The sequence below is a fragment of the Apodemus sylvaticus genome, chromosome 9 (genome assembly GCF_947179515.1).
Source record: "Apodemus sylvaticus chromosome 9, mApoSyl1.1, whole genome shotgun sequence".
Classification (NCBI taxonomy): Eukaryota; Metazoa; Chordata; class Mammalia; order Rodentia; family Muridae; genus Apodemus; species Apodemus sylvaticus.
In genome coordinates, this window is record NC_067480.1 from 59,436,251 (window position 1) to 59,449,533 (window position 13,283).

Genomic DNA, 13,283 nt, shown 5'->3' on the forward strand with positions numbered 1-13,283 from the left:
TCCTTCCTGGTCTGTACCCTGTTCTGAATCTACATCTGTCAAGATGCTTCAGCACGAGAGAGAAGGAGGAGACCAGGAGTCAAGCATTGTGGGTGTGAGCCTTGGGGATTTACTAGACTAGCTCTTTAGAAGTAAACAGAAAGAAGCGACTTCCCCAAGAGGTGTGATGACATCACCCTGGTTTAGTGAAGGAAAGTATCCAGACTTAGCTCCCTACTCCTCAGGGGTGCGGTCTGTTCCAGGACAGCAAGGAATCCTCACCTGTGCAGAGAGGCTAAAGGAGGTGACCTGCTCAAGAGCAGAGAATGGGTAAAGGCACAGAAACCAGAGAGACTGTGGTGGCCAAGTACACAGTCCTACCAGGAGTAGATTGTTGAAAACTGTTCTGTCTCCAAGACCTAGATTAATTCTTAGACTGCAATTGGTATTTCACTATTTGTTGGAGGATTGTGTACAGAAAGCTTACAAGTGGAAGAGGGTGTCTGTGGTTAATGGCTTCACCTCAGAATCTAGAATGAGGGGAATAGAAAGAAGCCACCAAAAGGGCAAGATGGGGGCAGTCTGAGCTTCTAGGTACCCTGTGTGGCTCTAGAGCCTAAGCCTGCCCTTCTAGCCTATCCTGCAACTACAAGTTTACTTCTTTGCATGCAGTTACCCCAGAGCACAGGGACACCATGTCATTGTATAAAACCTGATTGGCCCTAACAGTTTCATGTGCCTGCCTTTTTCTGCCCAGTAAGTTTCCTGCATGTACACCATGAGTCTAAACATAGGAGCTTACAGTCATCATTCATGCTGTGCTGGACAGTTTTAACTGTACTTATGTTTCTTTTAATGCATTTTAGGTAGCCACTGAAATAGCACGTGGATATTTCATAAATGTTATATTAGATAAGTGTGTACTGAAATAAATCAGAGATGATGATATCTATAGTCAGATATATAAAATAATGACATCTATAGTCAGGTATGACAAAGATGGAAATCAATATGGGAAGAGAGGAAGTCCACACTATTCAAATTCAGTTTTGCTACCACTACATAAAAAGACCTTTTTCTTTTTTTTGCTTATATTTTTATTTTTCCAAATCTGTCTTTTACCTATAACAGGATCAGTTTCTACATGATAAAATTCCATCACTGGACAAGGCTCAGATAATCCCATTTCATTAAAAAAAAAAAAAATACAGTTAGGGAGGCCAGGTAAGCCAGAGCATGCCTTCAATCCCAGTGTGCTGAGGCAGAGGAGGAGGTGGATCTCTGTGAGTTTGGAATTTGAGATCTACATAGTGAGTACCAGCCCAGGCTGGGCTACATAGTGAGTTAGAATAACAGGCCCTAGAAAGAAAGCTTAGTCAGTGACATGACAACTGAGTTCAGTCCCCAGAACTCACACTTTGTATAAGGTCCAAGCCTGTTAGCTCACACAGTCTTCACACTGGGGCGGGGGCAGAGACAGGTGGGATATCCTTGGGTCTCACCATAGCCTGTTTGGTGAACTCAGGACCAGTGAGAGAACCTGTCTCACAAAGCTGGGTGTCACCTGAAGATTGGCCTCTGGCCTCTGCATATTACACACACACACACACACACACCCCTTAGACGTTGCTGACCACTTGCCATTCCCCAAACCCAGCACCTCTTCTATTCCACTTCACTCTGACTCTGAAGCTATTACACGTAAAATGGAGCTTACAGCGTGGTCTGGGTGCTGGATTCCCAGCCTGTCCAGGGACCTTCCTTAGCAAGTCTTGTGCACTTTCCTTTTCCTCGTCTGTAATTTTCCATGCTTTTATTTGTTGTTGTTTAATTTACACTTTTCACTTGCGCCCCCGCCCTGGGCCTTTTGCCTTTCAGCTCCCTTAATTCAGAACATTTCCAAAATCCCTGCAGTCTTCCTGTCCCTTGAGTGGGCATAGCTGCTTTCCCCTGTAAGAAGGACACTCCTGTGACACTCCCTTCCCTGTGGCCTTGCTGGGGACGTGTGCATATATGTGTGTGTTTGTATATCACGAATGACTGACTCGGTTCTTGTTTGCATTATCTCATGGGTAGCTGGAGTTTGGGATATGTGTTATATAAATGTCTAGTTCATTATTTTGGGTCAATACTGAGATCAATTCTTTTCCACTTTCGTTTAGATAGCTTTGGTTGTGAACTGTCCCTGTGATGAGCATCCTCTACAGTGTTAAACACAGGAGAAAATATGCCCAACACCTAGACAATGTAAAAGCTCATTACTGTCTGCGTGGATCTTTTTGCAGGTTGGATTACAGTGGGCCTTCCAGAGAGTTTTTCTTCCTGGTGTCCCGAGAGCTCTTTAACCCCTATTACGGCCTATTTGAATATTCAGCCAATGATACGTATACAGTACAAATAAGTCCCATGTCCGCCTTTGTAGACAATCATCATGAATGGTAAGGGGTTTGTTTCTATTAACAGTTGTTTTCATTTAATTTATGTGATGCTAATTACCTCTCCCTCCAAAAGAAGCCACATTTCTTTTAACGTTTTTTTTTCCCTCCTGGATAAAAAAAAAAAATCACATTATATATACCTTACTTGGCATTTATTTTGCTTGTCAAACCTAATTATATAGACAGTCCCCCAGTTGGTAATTGATTACATTGCATAAGATCAATTTTAAGTGAGTTGAGTAGAATTTCCTGTTGGGAAAAGTGTTACAGATTAGTTTCTTAGCAAAACCTGCAAGTCCCTCTGGCAGAGGTCTAGCAGCCTATCTAACTGCCTGGGGAAATGGCTGGCCCTGCGGGTAGGGGAGAGGGAACAGCTGGAGCCCTGGCTGGGGACTATTCATAAGCGAGAGTGGTGGGGGCTGGTGGTGGCCCAGGAGAACTGCAGATCAAGTGTGTGACTGGGGAGTCAGGGCAGCACCCACTCACCCTCACACAAGCATTTAAGCCACTTCAAGTTTGGAAGCTGAACTTGCCTTTCTCTTAATTTAATATATCACCCAAAACCAAGGAAAACAATTTTAAGATTCCCATCTGGAGGTATTTATTTTGAAAAATCCCAAATTACACTCTTTATAATCCCTGCATTTGTAGACTTTAAATATTTACATAAGCCATATTAATTGGTTCCTGTTCATTTTCACTGATACTGACAAGGAAAGAAGTGGAGAAAGATTCTTTGGGTCATGAGGTGATCGACAGTGAAAAGCATTAGCTTTTAGGAATTACTCTTCAGATTAACTTCTTGTTTAGTTACAGATTCGGAGGCCTCCTAACTCCGGTTGTCCCAGCTGTGCTAGCCTAAGTGGAAATAAAGAGGGTCAAAAGTTGCTGGCTGCTGACCTCACAAAGCCTGCCTGAAACTAAAATTACAGACCCACAGTACTGTCGAAGGCATCAGACTTAGAGCTGGCCCCAGATACTTGTGGAGAAAGCAATTGTGTACCTCTAACAGATCTATATGATAAAGTTTCCAAGGTGATTCAGAACAGCTTTTCACTTTGAAAGTTTGGAGAACAGATGTCTCATGAGGAAAGCCCCTCCCAGCCCACCCCACCCCCAATGTCTCGGGGTAACTTTGTGGATGATGGTATTTACCATCAGGCGGAAGGCTTGAGAGAGAACAGAGAACCTACTCAATCTGAATAAGGGCTTTTCCTCAAGAGGGAATTGCTCCTCCTTTGCATTAGAGAAATCAACTAATATTCATGCACAGAAACTAAGGAAGACATTTTCCCAACCTTCCTCATCTTTATCTCTTGGGATGGTTTGGGGGAAATTTCACTAAAATGTAATGGGGGACTCATACAAGTATATGTGGGGAGACACAGAGTAACATTGTTGACACGGAGTAATAGTAAGGTGTCTCTAAATATCAGAGGGACAGATTTCCTCTACAAGTAAATCTAAACATTGGCTAATGAAGACACATACCGTAGTGCCTAAGACTTTGACACTCATTCTAGAGGGTAGACACAGCCCTCAGGACACTGTTCATTGGCATTTACCCACCTCATGTTTCTCCCTCCTAGGTTCCGATTCAGTGGGAGGATCCTCGGTCTTGCACTAATACACCAGTACTTGTTGGACGCCTTCTTCACGAGACCCTTCTATAAGGCTCTTCTCAGAATGTAAGTGTATTTCTGTGCTCATATAGTCAGTATGTCAAACTCAAAAAATGCTTTACTGAAGAGGTTTATCAAGGTCTCCATTTATTTGCATGCTATCATGAATCAATTGTTGAGTAAAGAGTGGTCTAGATTTCAAAAAACGAATACAATTTCGAATATAGTTGTTATGCTTCTGGCTTACCTACCAGGCCCTAGTTCTGTTCCTCTCCAAATAGTTTACTCTAGTCTGTGGTGACACATGCTTCTTTAAAGCAACTGTACTTCAGACACAGCCCTTAGATTCTTGTGGCACCCGTGCTGATTATTAATAGAGTGGTCGTGGGTTAGCCGTGGTGACTCACAGCCTTCACTCCTTTATGAAGCGCATGTTGTATTTGCCTCATACACTTCCAACAGCTTGCTCTTGGCCACAAGTTCATTTTCTTTTCGTTCATTACCATTTTATTTTGGGGTTCTTTGGCAGATATAGACAGTGCCCCTGCTTTTCTTGAGACCTTTCTATATCAAAATAGCAGTGTATGGGTACAGATGAAAAATTAACCATCCACAGAACTTTTTCTTTGTTTCTACCACAGTGAATGATGACAATTACTGTACAGTGTAAAGCAAAACCACCCTGTTCCTTAGTCAGTGTGCAGTCATTTACAAGACAGTTGTTGGGGGATGGGTAGACAAGTAGACTTAAACTTGCAAAGTAGTGAAATACTGAGTCATGGCTGGGATCTGTCTGGCACGTCCTCCTGTCAAGCCCATGGACCTGTGTTCCTTAAAGTGGAAGTCCTGACCTCAAATGAAAGCCAGCAAGATGTTTCCCTTGAGGCTTCAGTGTGCTCAGCAGGAAAACTTTCCATCTGGGCAGCAAGGACCATTTCCTGCTTCCCCCGTTCTTCTGGGTCCCCTCTCACCTTTACAGTTCATTATCTTCTTCTCATGCTTTCACTAGGTTTTGTGAGAGGGATACCCAATGTTCACGTTTACTGTAAATCACACCCTCCCCACGAGTTAGTCTGAGTTCTCTCCCTCCCTTTGGGAGACGTGTATGAATACTTCTTAGGCCTACCTTAGATTGTATTGCTGCTTCTGATGTTAATATTCAACCCTGGGATAGCAGAGACAGTCAGAAACTAAAAGTTCCCATGGGTCTTTCCTACGCTGACACACGTGGTTCTGTACTCCCCCTTGTCCACCTTCTTGTTCCTCTGTGGGCCTTTCCTCTGGTTTACCCTTAACCTTGGTGTTCAGAAGCTTTCATTCTCTGCTGTTGTAGTTACCAGTTAATCTCTTCGCTAAGCAACCCAGTGTTCTGTCTTCCCCGACTGAAAGATACATACATGTAGCCTCATATTTTAACATGTCTTAAACAACTTCATACCTGCGTGGGCCACTCTCAAACCTCCAAGTGGCTAACACACCCCCTTTCACTATTCCTGAGTTATTACTTACTAAAATCTATATTTCATCTTTGTTGCCGTAGACCGAGTGGGGGGCGAGGGGCTGTGGGCTGCTCTTCTTGGGCTCGTTCTTGTTGGCTGTCCCGCTGTCCTGCACTTCTTTACTCCTCTCCCTGCATGGCAGTTCTCTCCTTTCTCCTCCCCTGACCCTTTCCTGGAAACCCTAAAAGTCCTGCCTCGGTCTCACTGCCAGCCATTGGCCGCCAGCAACTTTTTATCAGTCAAAACCAGCTGGGGACAGGGACCATCAGCATCTTGCCTGCAGATTCTCGTGCGATTATGGGGACCCAATTAACATAATATAAGTAGTATTAGACCAAATCCACAAGATTTCCCCCTTTTCATCCATTAAAAAGGTCCTTTCTCTTAAACCTTAAGTGAATCAGGAATTATGAAGAACTAGCTTACTCTGTCCTGGGAACTATATTTTTTTGTCTATAGATGAATTAGGGAAATTTTTGTCCAGTGGCTACCTTGCCACAGTTGGAGCAACTATGTATGGAGGTTATGATGTTTAATATCTTCTTTGAACTGTGAAGGGGGTACTGTCAGGAGTAGACATGTCTCCTAGTCGAAAATTTTATTAATAATGAATTTAAATGTCATATTTTATGGATTTTTGATGTTTTTGAAGACTATGTATAGTATATCTGAACTGTTAAACCTTGGCTACTCTTAGCTATTTCTAGTTGAATAATATTGAAGACACTTTATTATAATTAAATCAGAACCTGATATAACCATGACTTTACTCTCTGGTCCTTACTCTGTATTACTGAAACAGTTTGTGATGGCAACTGTTAGAAGGCTGAGTCTTAAATGAGTTGTACAGGCACAAAGAGAGCATCTGACATAACTATTGAGTTTAAATTTTGTATCAATATACAAAGATTTATACCAATAAAAGCCTTAAATTTATATTAATATACAAATTCTGTACCAGTATAAGAAATTATAACTTTAGTTTTGTATCAGTTATATACATTTCTATCAATGAAATATTATGGCTAGATAATGTTTTGTTTAAGAATAAATTTAGCAATCTATCTCATATATCTATGTTTTTTATAATATTACTCTATTCCCCCTTTCCCCCTTCAACCCCCTTCCTTTTACCTAGGAAAGAAAGTAAAGAAAGAAATCATCAAGTCTGTTTAGTTTCCTCCCTGTTCAAAATTATGATCATTTACAAATTATCTCTTAAAATGACAACCTATCTATAATTTATAAAACAACTATAAACAGATACTCAAACCCAAGGAATAGGGATGACTATTCTCTATTCCTGCTGGTGTGTGTGTGTGTGTGTGTATGTATCTATTTGTCTGTCTGTATATATATATACATATAAACATTTTTAGAGGTGTGAGGAAGGAGAGGAAAGTGGGAAACTTTGGTTAGACTTAAGAAAACTGTCTTTAGCCAAAATCTTCAGGGGATCTTCTATCATATCTGATGTATATCACTTTGGAAGGGGTCTAAAGTATTTTCTTCTTTCCTATTAACACAAATACAGAGCCTCACTCCCAAAATAGCATATCCTTGGTCTAGCAACCCCAAATCATCAAAGGTATAGATTGATTCAAATTAGCAGCCTGCTTTCCCTATTATATAGATGTATTTTAGGCCTGCTCTATTTGACCTCTCTCTCAGAGGATTTTTAATACCACAACCACCAAACTCATAACCACCAGCATTTTGATAAATAAAACAATTTAAAGCTGTTAACACAATCTAAACAATTATTATTATCCATTGAGACAGTGTTCCTTTCTTATTCTCTTCTTTGTTCTTATACGAGAGCAAGGCCTAAATTTCTACCATCTGTCTGAGATAAGGTTTTTCTCCCTATCCCCTGTCCTGACCATAGACATGCCCAGAAATTATCTCACTGGTAAGTCTAGATCCTGTCAGTTGACAATATTAGCCATCACAGCATTCTTTCCTGTCTTCATTCCCATTGAAACGAGCGGTCCTCATTTATGGTCCCATTGAAAGAACATGCACTTTTCCCCGTTGAAATCATGTGACCTGAAATCTTTTCAGTTCCTTTCACTAAAAGTCGATGAATGCAGGCGTCATGGTCCCTATAAGAGTTGGCCTGTGGCATGAATTCATTTGCTGTCCCTATTTTAGGTTATCCTCCTTTATGCTCCATTCCAATATAACCCTTTACTAATTTCTGTGTTCCTGCCTCTGTACTCTTCATAGCCTTTCCCTCACTAGAACATTTATTTTGGCCACATTGCTGAAGTGGTCTATTAATTGATTTCCATCCTATTTTAAGTAATCTTTTCAGTATCTTCCAGAAAAACTCTTTATAACTCATCACCCTATCTGATTATCTTGTCTTGAACCTGAGTCACTGAGATTCTTAGAATGGCACTCACAGCTCTCTCACAACTACTTTTCTGTCCTCATTCTTAGTCTAAGAGTGTCTTATCTTCAGTACTCCAGGGCTCTCCATGTGCTTGGAGGGCTTTGCACTCTGTGCCTTTAGATTTGTTTTTATTGTTTTCTCCTCTTTTCTCTCCTTTCCTCCTTCCTCTAACCCATCACATTTCTATCTCTAGATATCATCATCCTGAAAGATTTAATACAGGCATCATCTCATCGATAACATGTCTCCTTGAAGGTCCAAGTCAAAACAAATGTCCCTCTCGCTCACTTCCTCTCATAGCTCATGGGATTTACCTTTTCTTCCTTTTCCTTTTTGAGCCAGACTTTTTTGTACTCTATGTCCCAGGCTGGATCAAACTTGCAGTCCTTACCCACGCCTCCCAGGTGTTGGAAGGTGGCATGGGTAAGCATATCCAGTGTTATCAATCATTGCATTGAATGTATCGTGCATTTTAAATTGTCCATGAATTTTAGCACTCTCTACCCTGTGCTGCCACCTATACTTTATATTAACTTACTCACAGTGTGTCTGTCTCCCCAAAACCACTTCCCTTCAAGAGCAGCAAGTTTATCAAGTGGTTATTAATATTCATGGTGCACATTTGTTGCTTAATAAATACTTAATATGCATGGTACACATTTGATGCCAAATAAATAAATAAATAAGCAAGCAAGACAACCCTTGAAATAGAGCTGAAAGGGCAGGGAATTTTAATACAACTGTCGCAAATCAATTACTACCACCTTACACCAAGGCACATAATAGTAACTCTTAGATCTTGTCATTGCAGAGAAAGAAAAGAAACAGTAGAGGAATGAGGTATAGGAAACTTCGTGATTATGGAAGAGTTCTTTGGGTTACTATTTTTATAGTGGTAGAATAAGAACCATGAGATACTTAGAGCATCTAGTCTTTTTAGAAAAGACAAGTGAAAAACATAGTTAATGCACAATAGAGAAATCGATAAAGAATTTCAAATTAGGGGAACAATAATTTTTGATAGGATATCATAGCAAAGGAGATTACAGGTGCAAGTTGTCAACTTGTTGCCGTTCTAGAACTAGCAGTGGTTGTAGATAACCATGTAGATGACAGCCATTCTTTGTACACTTTTGGTTCTACTTTTGAGAGAAAAGACAGGTATGTGCTTCCCTAAGGCAACTTATGGATCCCAGATTGAAAAACGTACACCATGTATCTGACTAATTTCAGTAGTGTGAGTGCTGAACTCACCAACATCCCAACTATCACAGCCTGTTGAATGGGTCTTGCTCTAGTCACAAAGCCTCAGTCGCCTTCCTCATGATTCTGGGATTTGCTGTTAACAAGGCCTGTGTGCTTGCTTCTCGTTGCCATGTCAGCCTGTGTGACCTGAGTGATCTGGAATACCTTGACGAGGAGTTCCACCAGAGCCTTCAGTGGATGAAAGACAACGACATTCACGACATCCTGGACCTCACGTTCACTGTGAACGAAGAAGTTTTCGGGCAGGTTTGTTACATGCTAACTGAAGGCTGTTGGCTGGGGAAAAGTTAATTCCATGACTAAGATCACATGTTCATATTTGTGTCTTATTGGGTGATTTAACTAAATTGTAGTAAGCTTGAGTACAAATATTATTGTACTGCCAACCACAGATTGAGAGGTCCTCATGTATAGATTATGAGAGACATATATATGCTGTAAACAATCTTTTTATTTCCAACTCAATTCTCATACAAGATGTGAGAATCTTTAGAGGTATATAGGGATATGAGAAAGTATCTTATATAATATATATTTGAGTGTTATGCTTGGGTTGAATGTTAAATTATTTAATTTTAATTAATATAAAATTAAGACCTGTTTAGATTTTAAGACTGTAATTGATGTTTTGGAGCAGAGAGAATGTGAGTAATATTTTGGAGAATGGGGGCTGGAGAGATGGCTCAGCCGTTAAAGGCTAGGCTCACAACCATAAAATATTTTGGAGAATGCTTGAAAGCAGAGAATAAACTTGTTTTCCTTGAAATTTGGTGGAAGGGAAGACTACAAGATTCCTGTCAGGAGCCCTGTCTTAGTTCTTACTAGGCATTTGTACTTGCATGGATTGCCTGTATTTCATGTGTTTTCAAAAATGAGCTCTCAATTTAAGATTTACTGGGGTGTCTTTCTGTATTCCTTAAGTATATCTTTCTAGCTCTGCAGATGTAGTTATCTTTAGACTACTGTGGGACCCTTCTCAGGGTCACCTAAGACCATCAGAAAACACAGATATTTACATTATGCTTCATAGCAGTAGCAGATTACAGTTATAAACAACAAAAGTAATTTTATAGTTGTGGATCACCGCAACCCCAGGAACTGTGTTAAGGAGTTGGAACATTTCGGAAGGTTGAGAACCACTGCCTTAGAGGCTTACCCAAGGTGGGGGAAGGGCCACACACCTGATCCCGGCTTGTTTTCTGATCTGTTCTTTTGCCTTTTAATGACAGATTACTGAACGAGAGTTAAAACCCGGGGGAGCCAATATCCCAGTGACAGAGAAGAACAAGAAGGAGTACATTGAGAGAATGGTGAAGTGGAGGATCGAGAGGGGCGTGGTGCAGCAGACAGAGAGCTTAGTTCGAGGTTTCTATGAGGTAAAGAGCAGTCGCAGACATCTGCTGTCCCACAGCCCACAGCCAGGCTGCCTGTCCATTCTACCATGCTTCGTGCAGAGGCTATTTTTCTCTTTTCTCTTGCTATGTTTACTGTTGTTCTTTTAATATATAAAAAGTCAGGTATATTCCTGTATATCCCCAAAGTATGCACGTGAAAACTTATTGTGCATGTTTTATCACCACTGTAAATGGTATGCTGGTTTTAAGTGTACCACTTTAATGCTTTAATGACTACTGATAACATGAAAGTTATAATTCTTACTCATCTTTGGTATGCAAAATTAAATAGTATGCTTGATATATGCAGTGATTGTGTGGGGACCAGAATTCTCATGTATTCCATGTGACTCTTGAGATCTTTTTCAAAAGCAAAATGACAAACAACTACATTAATCAGTTGTCAAATATGAAGCAAAAATCCTCTGATTCTAGTACCCTGCCTTGCATAGCATCTGAGACCAGAAGAGACCTAGCCAGTGGGATATGATGATCAACCAAAACAAAATTTCCACTGAAGCCGATCTTGCAAACTTTTAGCTAGAAACACAACTTCCATCTGTAGAAAGTGTGAGAAGTTCTTGGGTACCAGTGGAGGATATAACCATAGTACTTTTGAAATTCTCTGTGCCCTGTGTCTTTTATAAGTCTTCCTTCCGCTGACGTTTCTCTAGGTTTCTAAGCCATGCCTGTACTTTTTCTATTCCACAGGTAGTAGATGCCAGGCTAGTATCTGTCTTTGATGCGAGAGAACTGGAACTGGTTATTGCTGGCACAGCTGAGATAGATCTCAATGACTGGAGAAACAACACTGAATATAGAGGCGGTAAGCTTTGGTTTATGAATGGCTAGATTTATGTGCCAGGGAGCCATGTTCAGGCACAGGTGTGAGCATAGAACACACAAAGGCACTTGCATTAATCACTGGTCTGTCTGGTGCTGTTTTCCTTGAGACCTTGGGCCAGGTCAGTCCCTTCTGCACCTAGTGACTTCATTAGTCAAAAGGGGAAGGACTGTTTACACCCCATTTGAGGATGTCATAACTCCTAATTGCTGGTGAAGAAATGTGATCATAAGAACACCAGTTAAGTATCGGATGACGTTGTCAGTGAGGCATGGGAGGCTTAATATCCAACTGGTCAGATCCCGCCTATCCATCTGCACTCAAAACCTCCAGACGCCATATACTCTGAGCTTTCTAACCTGCAAAGGTTTGCTGCAGTTCCTTAAACGATCTATCAGTTATAACTCATGATTAAAAGAGGCACAACAGTGGGTTCTTAAAATTCAGCATGCCCATCTGCAAGGCCCTTCTAAACTGGACTATCAAGTTTTGGATGAGAACTGCTGTAAAATGATTTGGATTGGTATTCTTTGGAAGTAGCTTTCTGTACACAGTTTCAGTAATTTGGACCAACATGATTTGGATGGTTCCTTATTAAAAAAAAAGGTGAAACCTAAGGATAGCCCAGGGTTAAAAGTTTTGTCTAATAATTTTGAGTAAAGAAAGTATGCATTTTCTGGGATGAGTTTAATGTTGGGTTTTTTTTTTTCTAAGCATCTGTGTTAAATTGAGGTTTCCATCTTTTTTTGTTGTTGTTTTTTTGTTTTTTGTTTTTGTTTTTTGAGACAGGGTTTCTCTGTGTGGTCCTGGCTGTCCTAGAACTCACTCTGTAAACCAAGCTGGCCTAGAACTCAGAAATCCACCTGCCTCTGCCTCCCAAGTGCTGGGATTACAGGTGTACGCCACCACGCCCGGCTGGTTTCCATCATTTTTATTGCTGAAGTCCAACAGTGAAGTACATGTTATCTGGCTGGATTCATGTGGCATCCACATTTGATGTTGGTTATTACAGAAAGCTTTGTTAGCTGAATTGTTTTTACTAATTAAAATGCATTTTCCCTGATATCCTGCTTCACGTTTATTTTGTTTTGTTTTGTTTTTGTGGTAACTATTATTTCCTTATACCTTTCTCCCAGGAGATTCTCATAGTAGTGCAGTAATTGAATTAGTCATTTTTGTACTCACAAGGTCTAAGATTTTTTTTTAATCACTATACAGAAGTAAATCAGGGGCCTGTTTTAGTGGTAAATCTTACCAAATGAGATCCTTAGACGAGACTAGATAAAGGACCAGACACAGAGCTGCCACGTTTGCCTGGCACAGCTAGTTGGCACCCTGTGAAAAAGCAGTTGTGCGGCCGCGTACCATCTGTTCATGCAGCAGCTGTCTGTGACGATACGATGGGATAGTTATTCTTCTTTCAAATTAGGCTTAGCACAAACAGTAAGGGCAAAGCAGAAGAGGGCTGGCTCGTGAGGACGGGGGCCTGTGGTGCCTCAAGCAGCTCATGTGTCGGCCTTTCCCTCATTGACCAAGCCTTTCCCAAGCCTGGACCCTGATGCTCCAGCCAGCCCAGTGCTGCTTGTCCTTTCACGCTGACCCTTTCCTCATCCAGGGGAGTAAGTATCTCTGGTCAAATGGCAAATCCTAAAGTGAGGTTTCTCGGTAAATTTCACAGCTACAGGAGCATGAAGACACACTCAGATTAAAGTTATCCCTACTCACCCTCATTTTGGGAGTACAGCACAGAATCAAAGTCGTTTTTGTAAAATATAACTATCAGTTGATTCGAATCATTAATTGCTCATGAATTTAGGTCAGCCTTCTCTCTTAGAACTTAATT

General features: G+C 40.9%; 1 protein-coding gene across 1 annotated transcript in view; it reads left to right on the forward strand.

Annotated features, from left to right (window-relative positions):
- Nucleotides 1–13,283, forward strand: part of Hecw2 (HECT, C2 and WW domain containing E3 ubiquitin protein ligase 2) — a 243,026-nt gene that overhangs the window by 207,639 nt on the left and 22,104 nt on the right. The window contains exons 21-25 of the mRNA XM_052192901.1: nucleotides 2,265–2,417; nucleotides 4,007–4,105; nucleotides 9,319–9,448; nucleotides 10,432–10,578; nucleotides 11,308–11,422. Coding sequence (XP_052048861.1) covers nucleotides 2,265–2,417; nucleotides 4,007–4,105; nucleotides 9,319–9,448; nucleotides 10,432–10,578; nucleotides 11,308–11,422 — 644 coding nt within the window. The remainder of the gene's footprint in view (nucleotides 1–2,264; nucleotides 2,418–4,006; nucleotides 4,106–9,318; nucleotides 9,449–10,431; nucleotides 10,579–11,307; nucleotides 11,423–13,283) is intronic.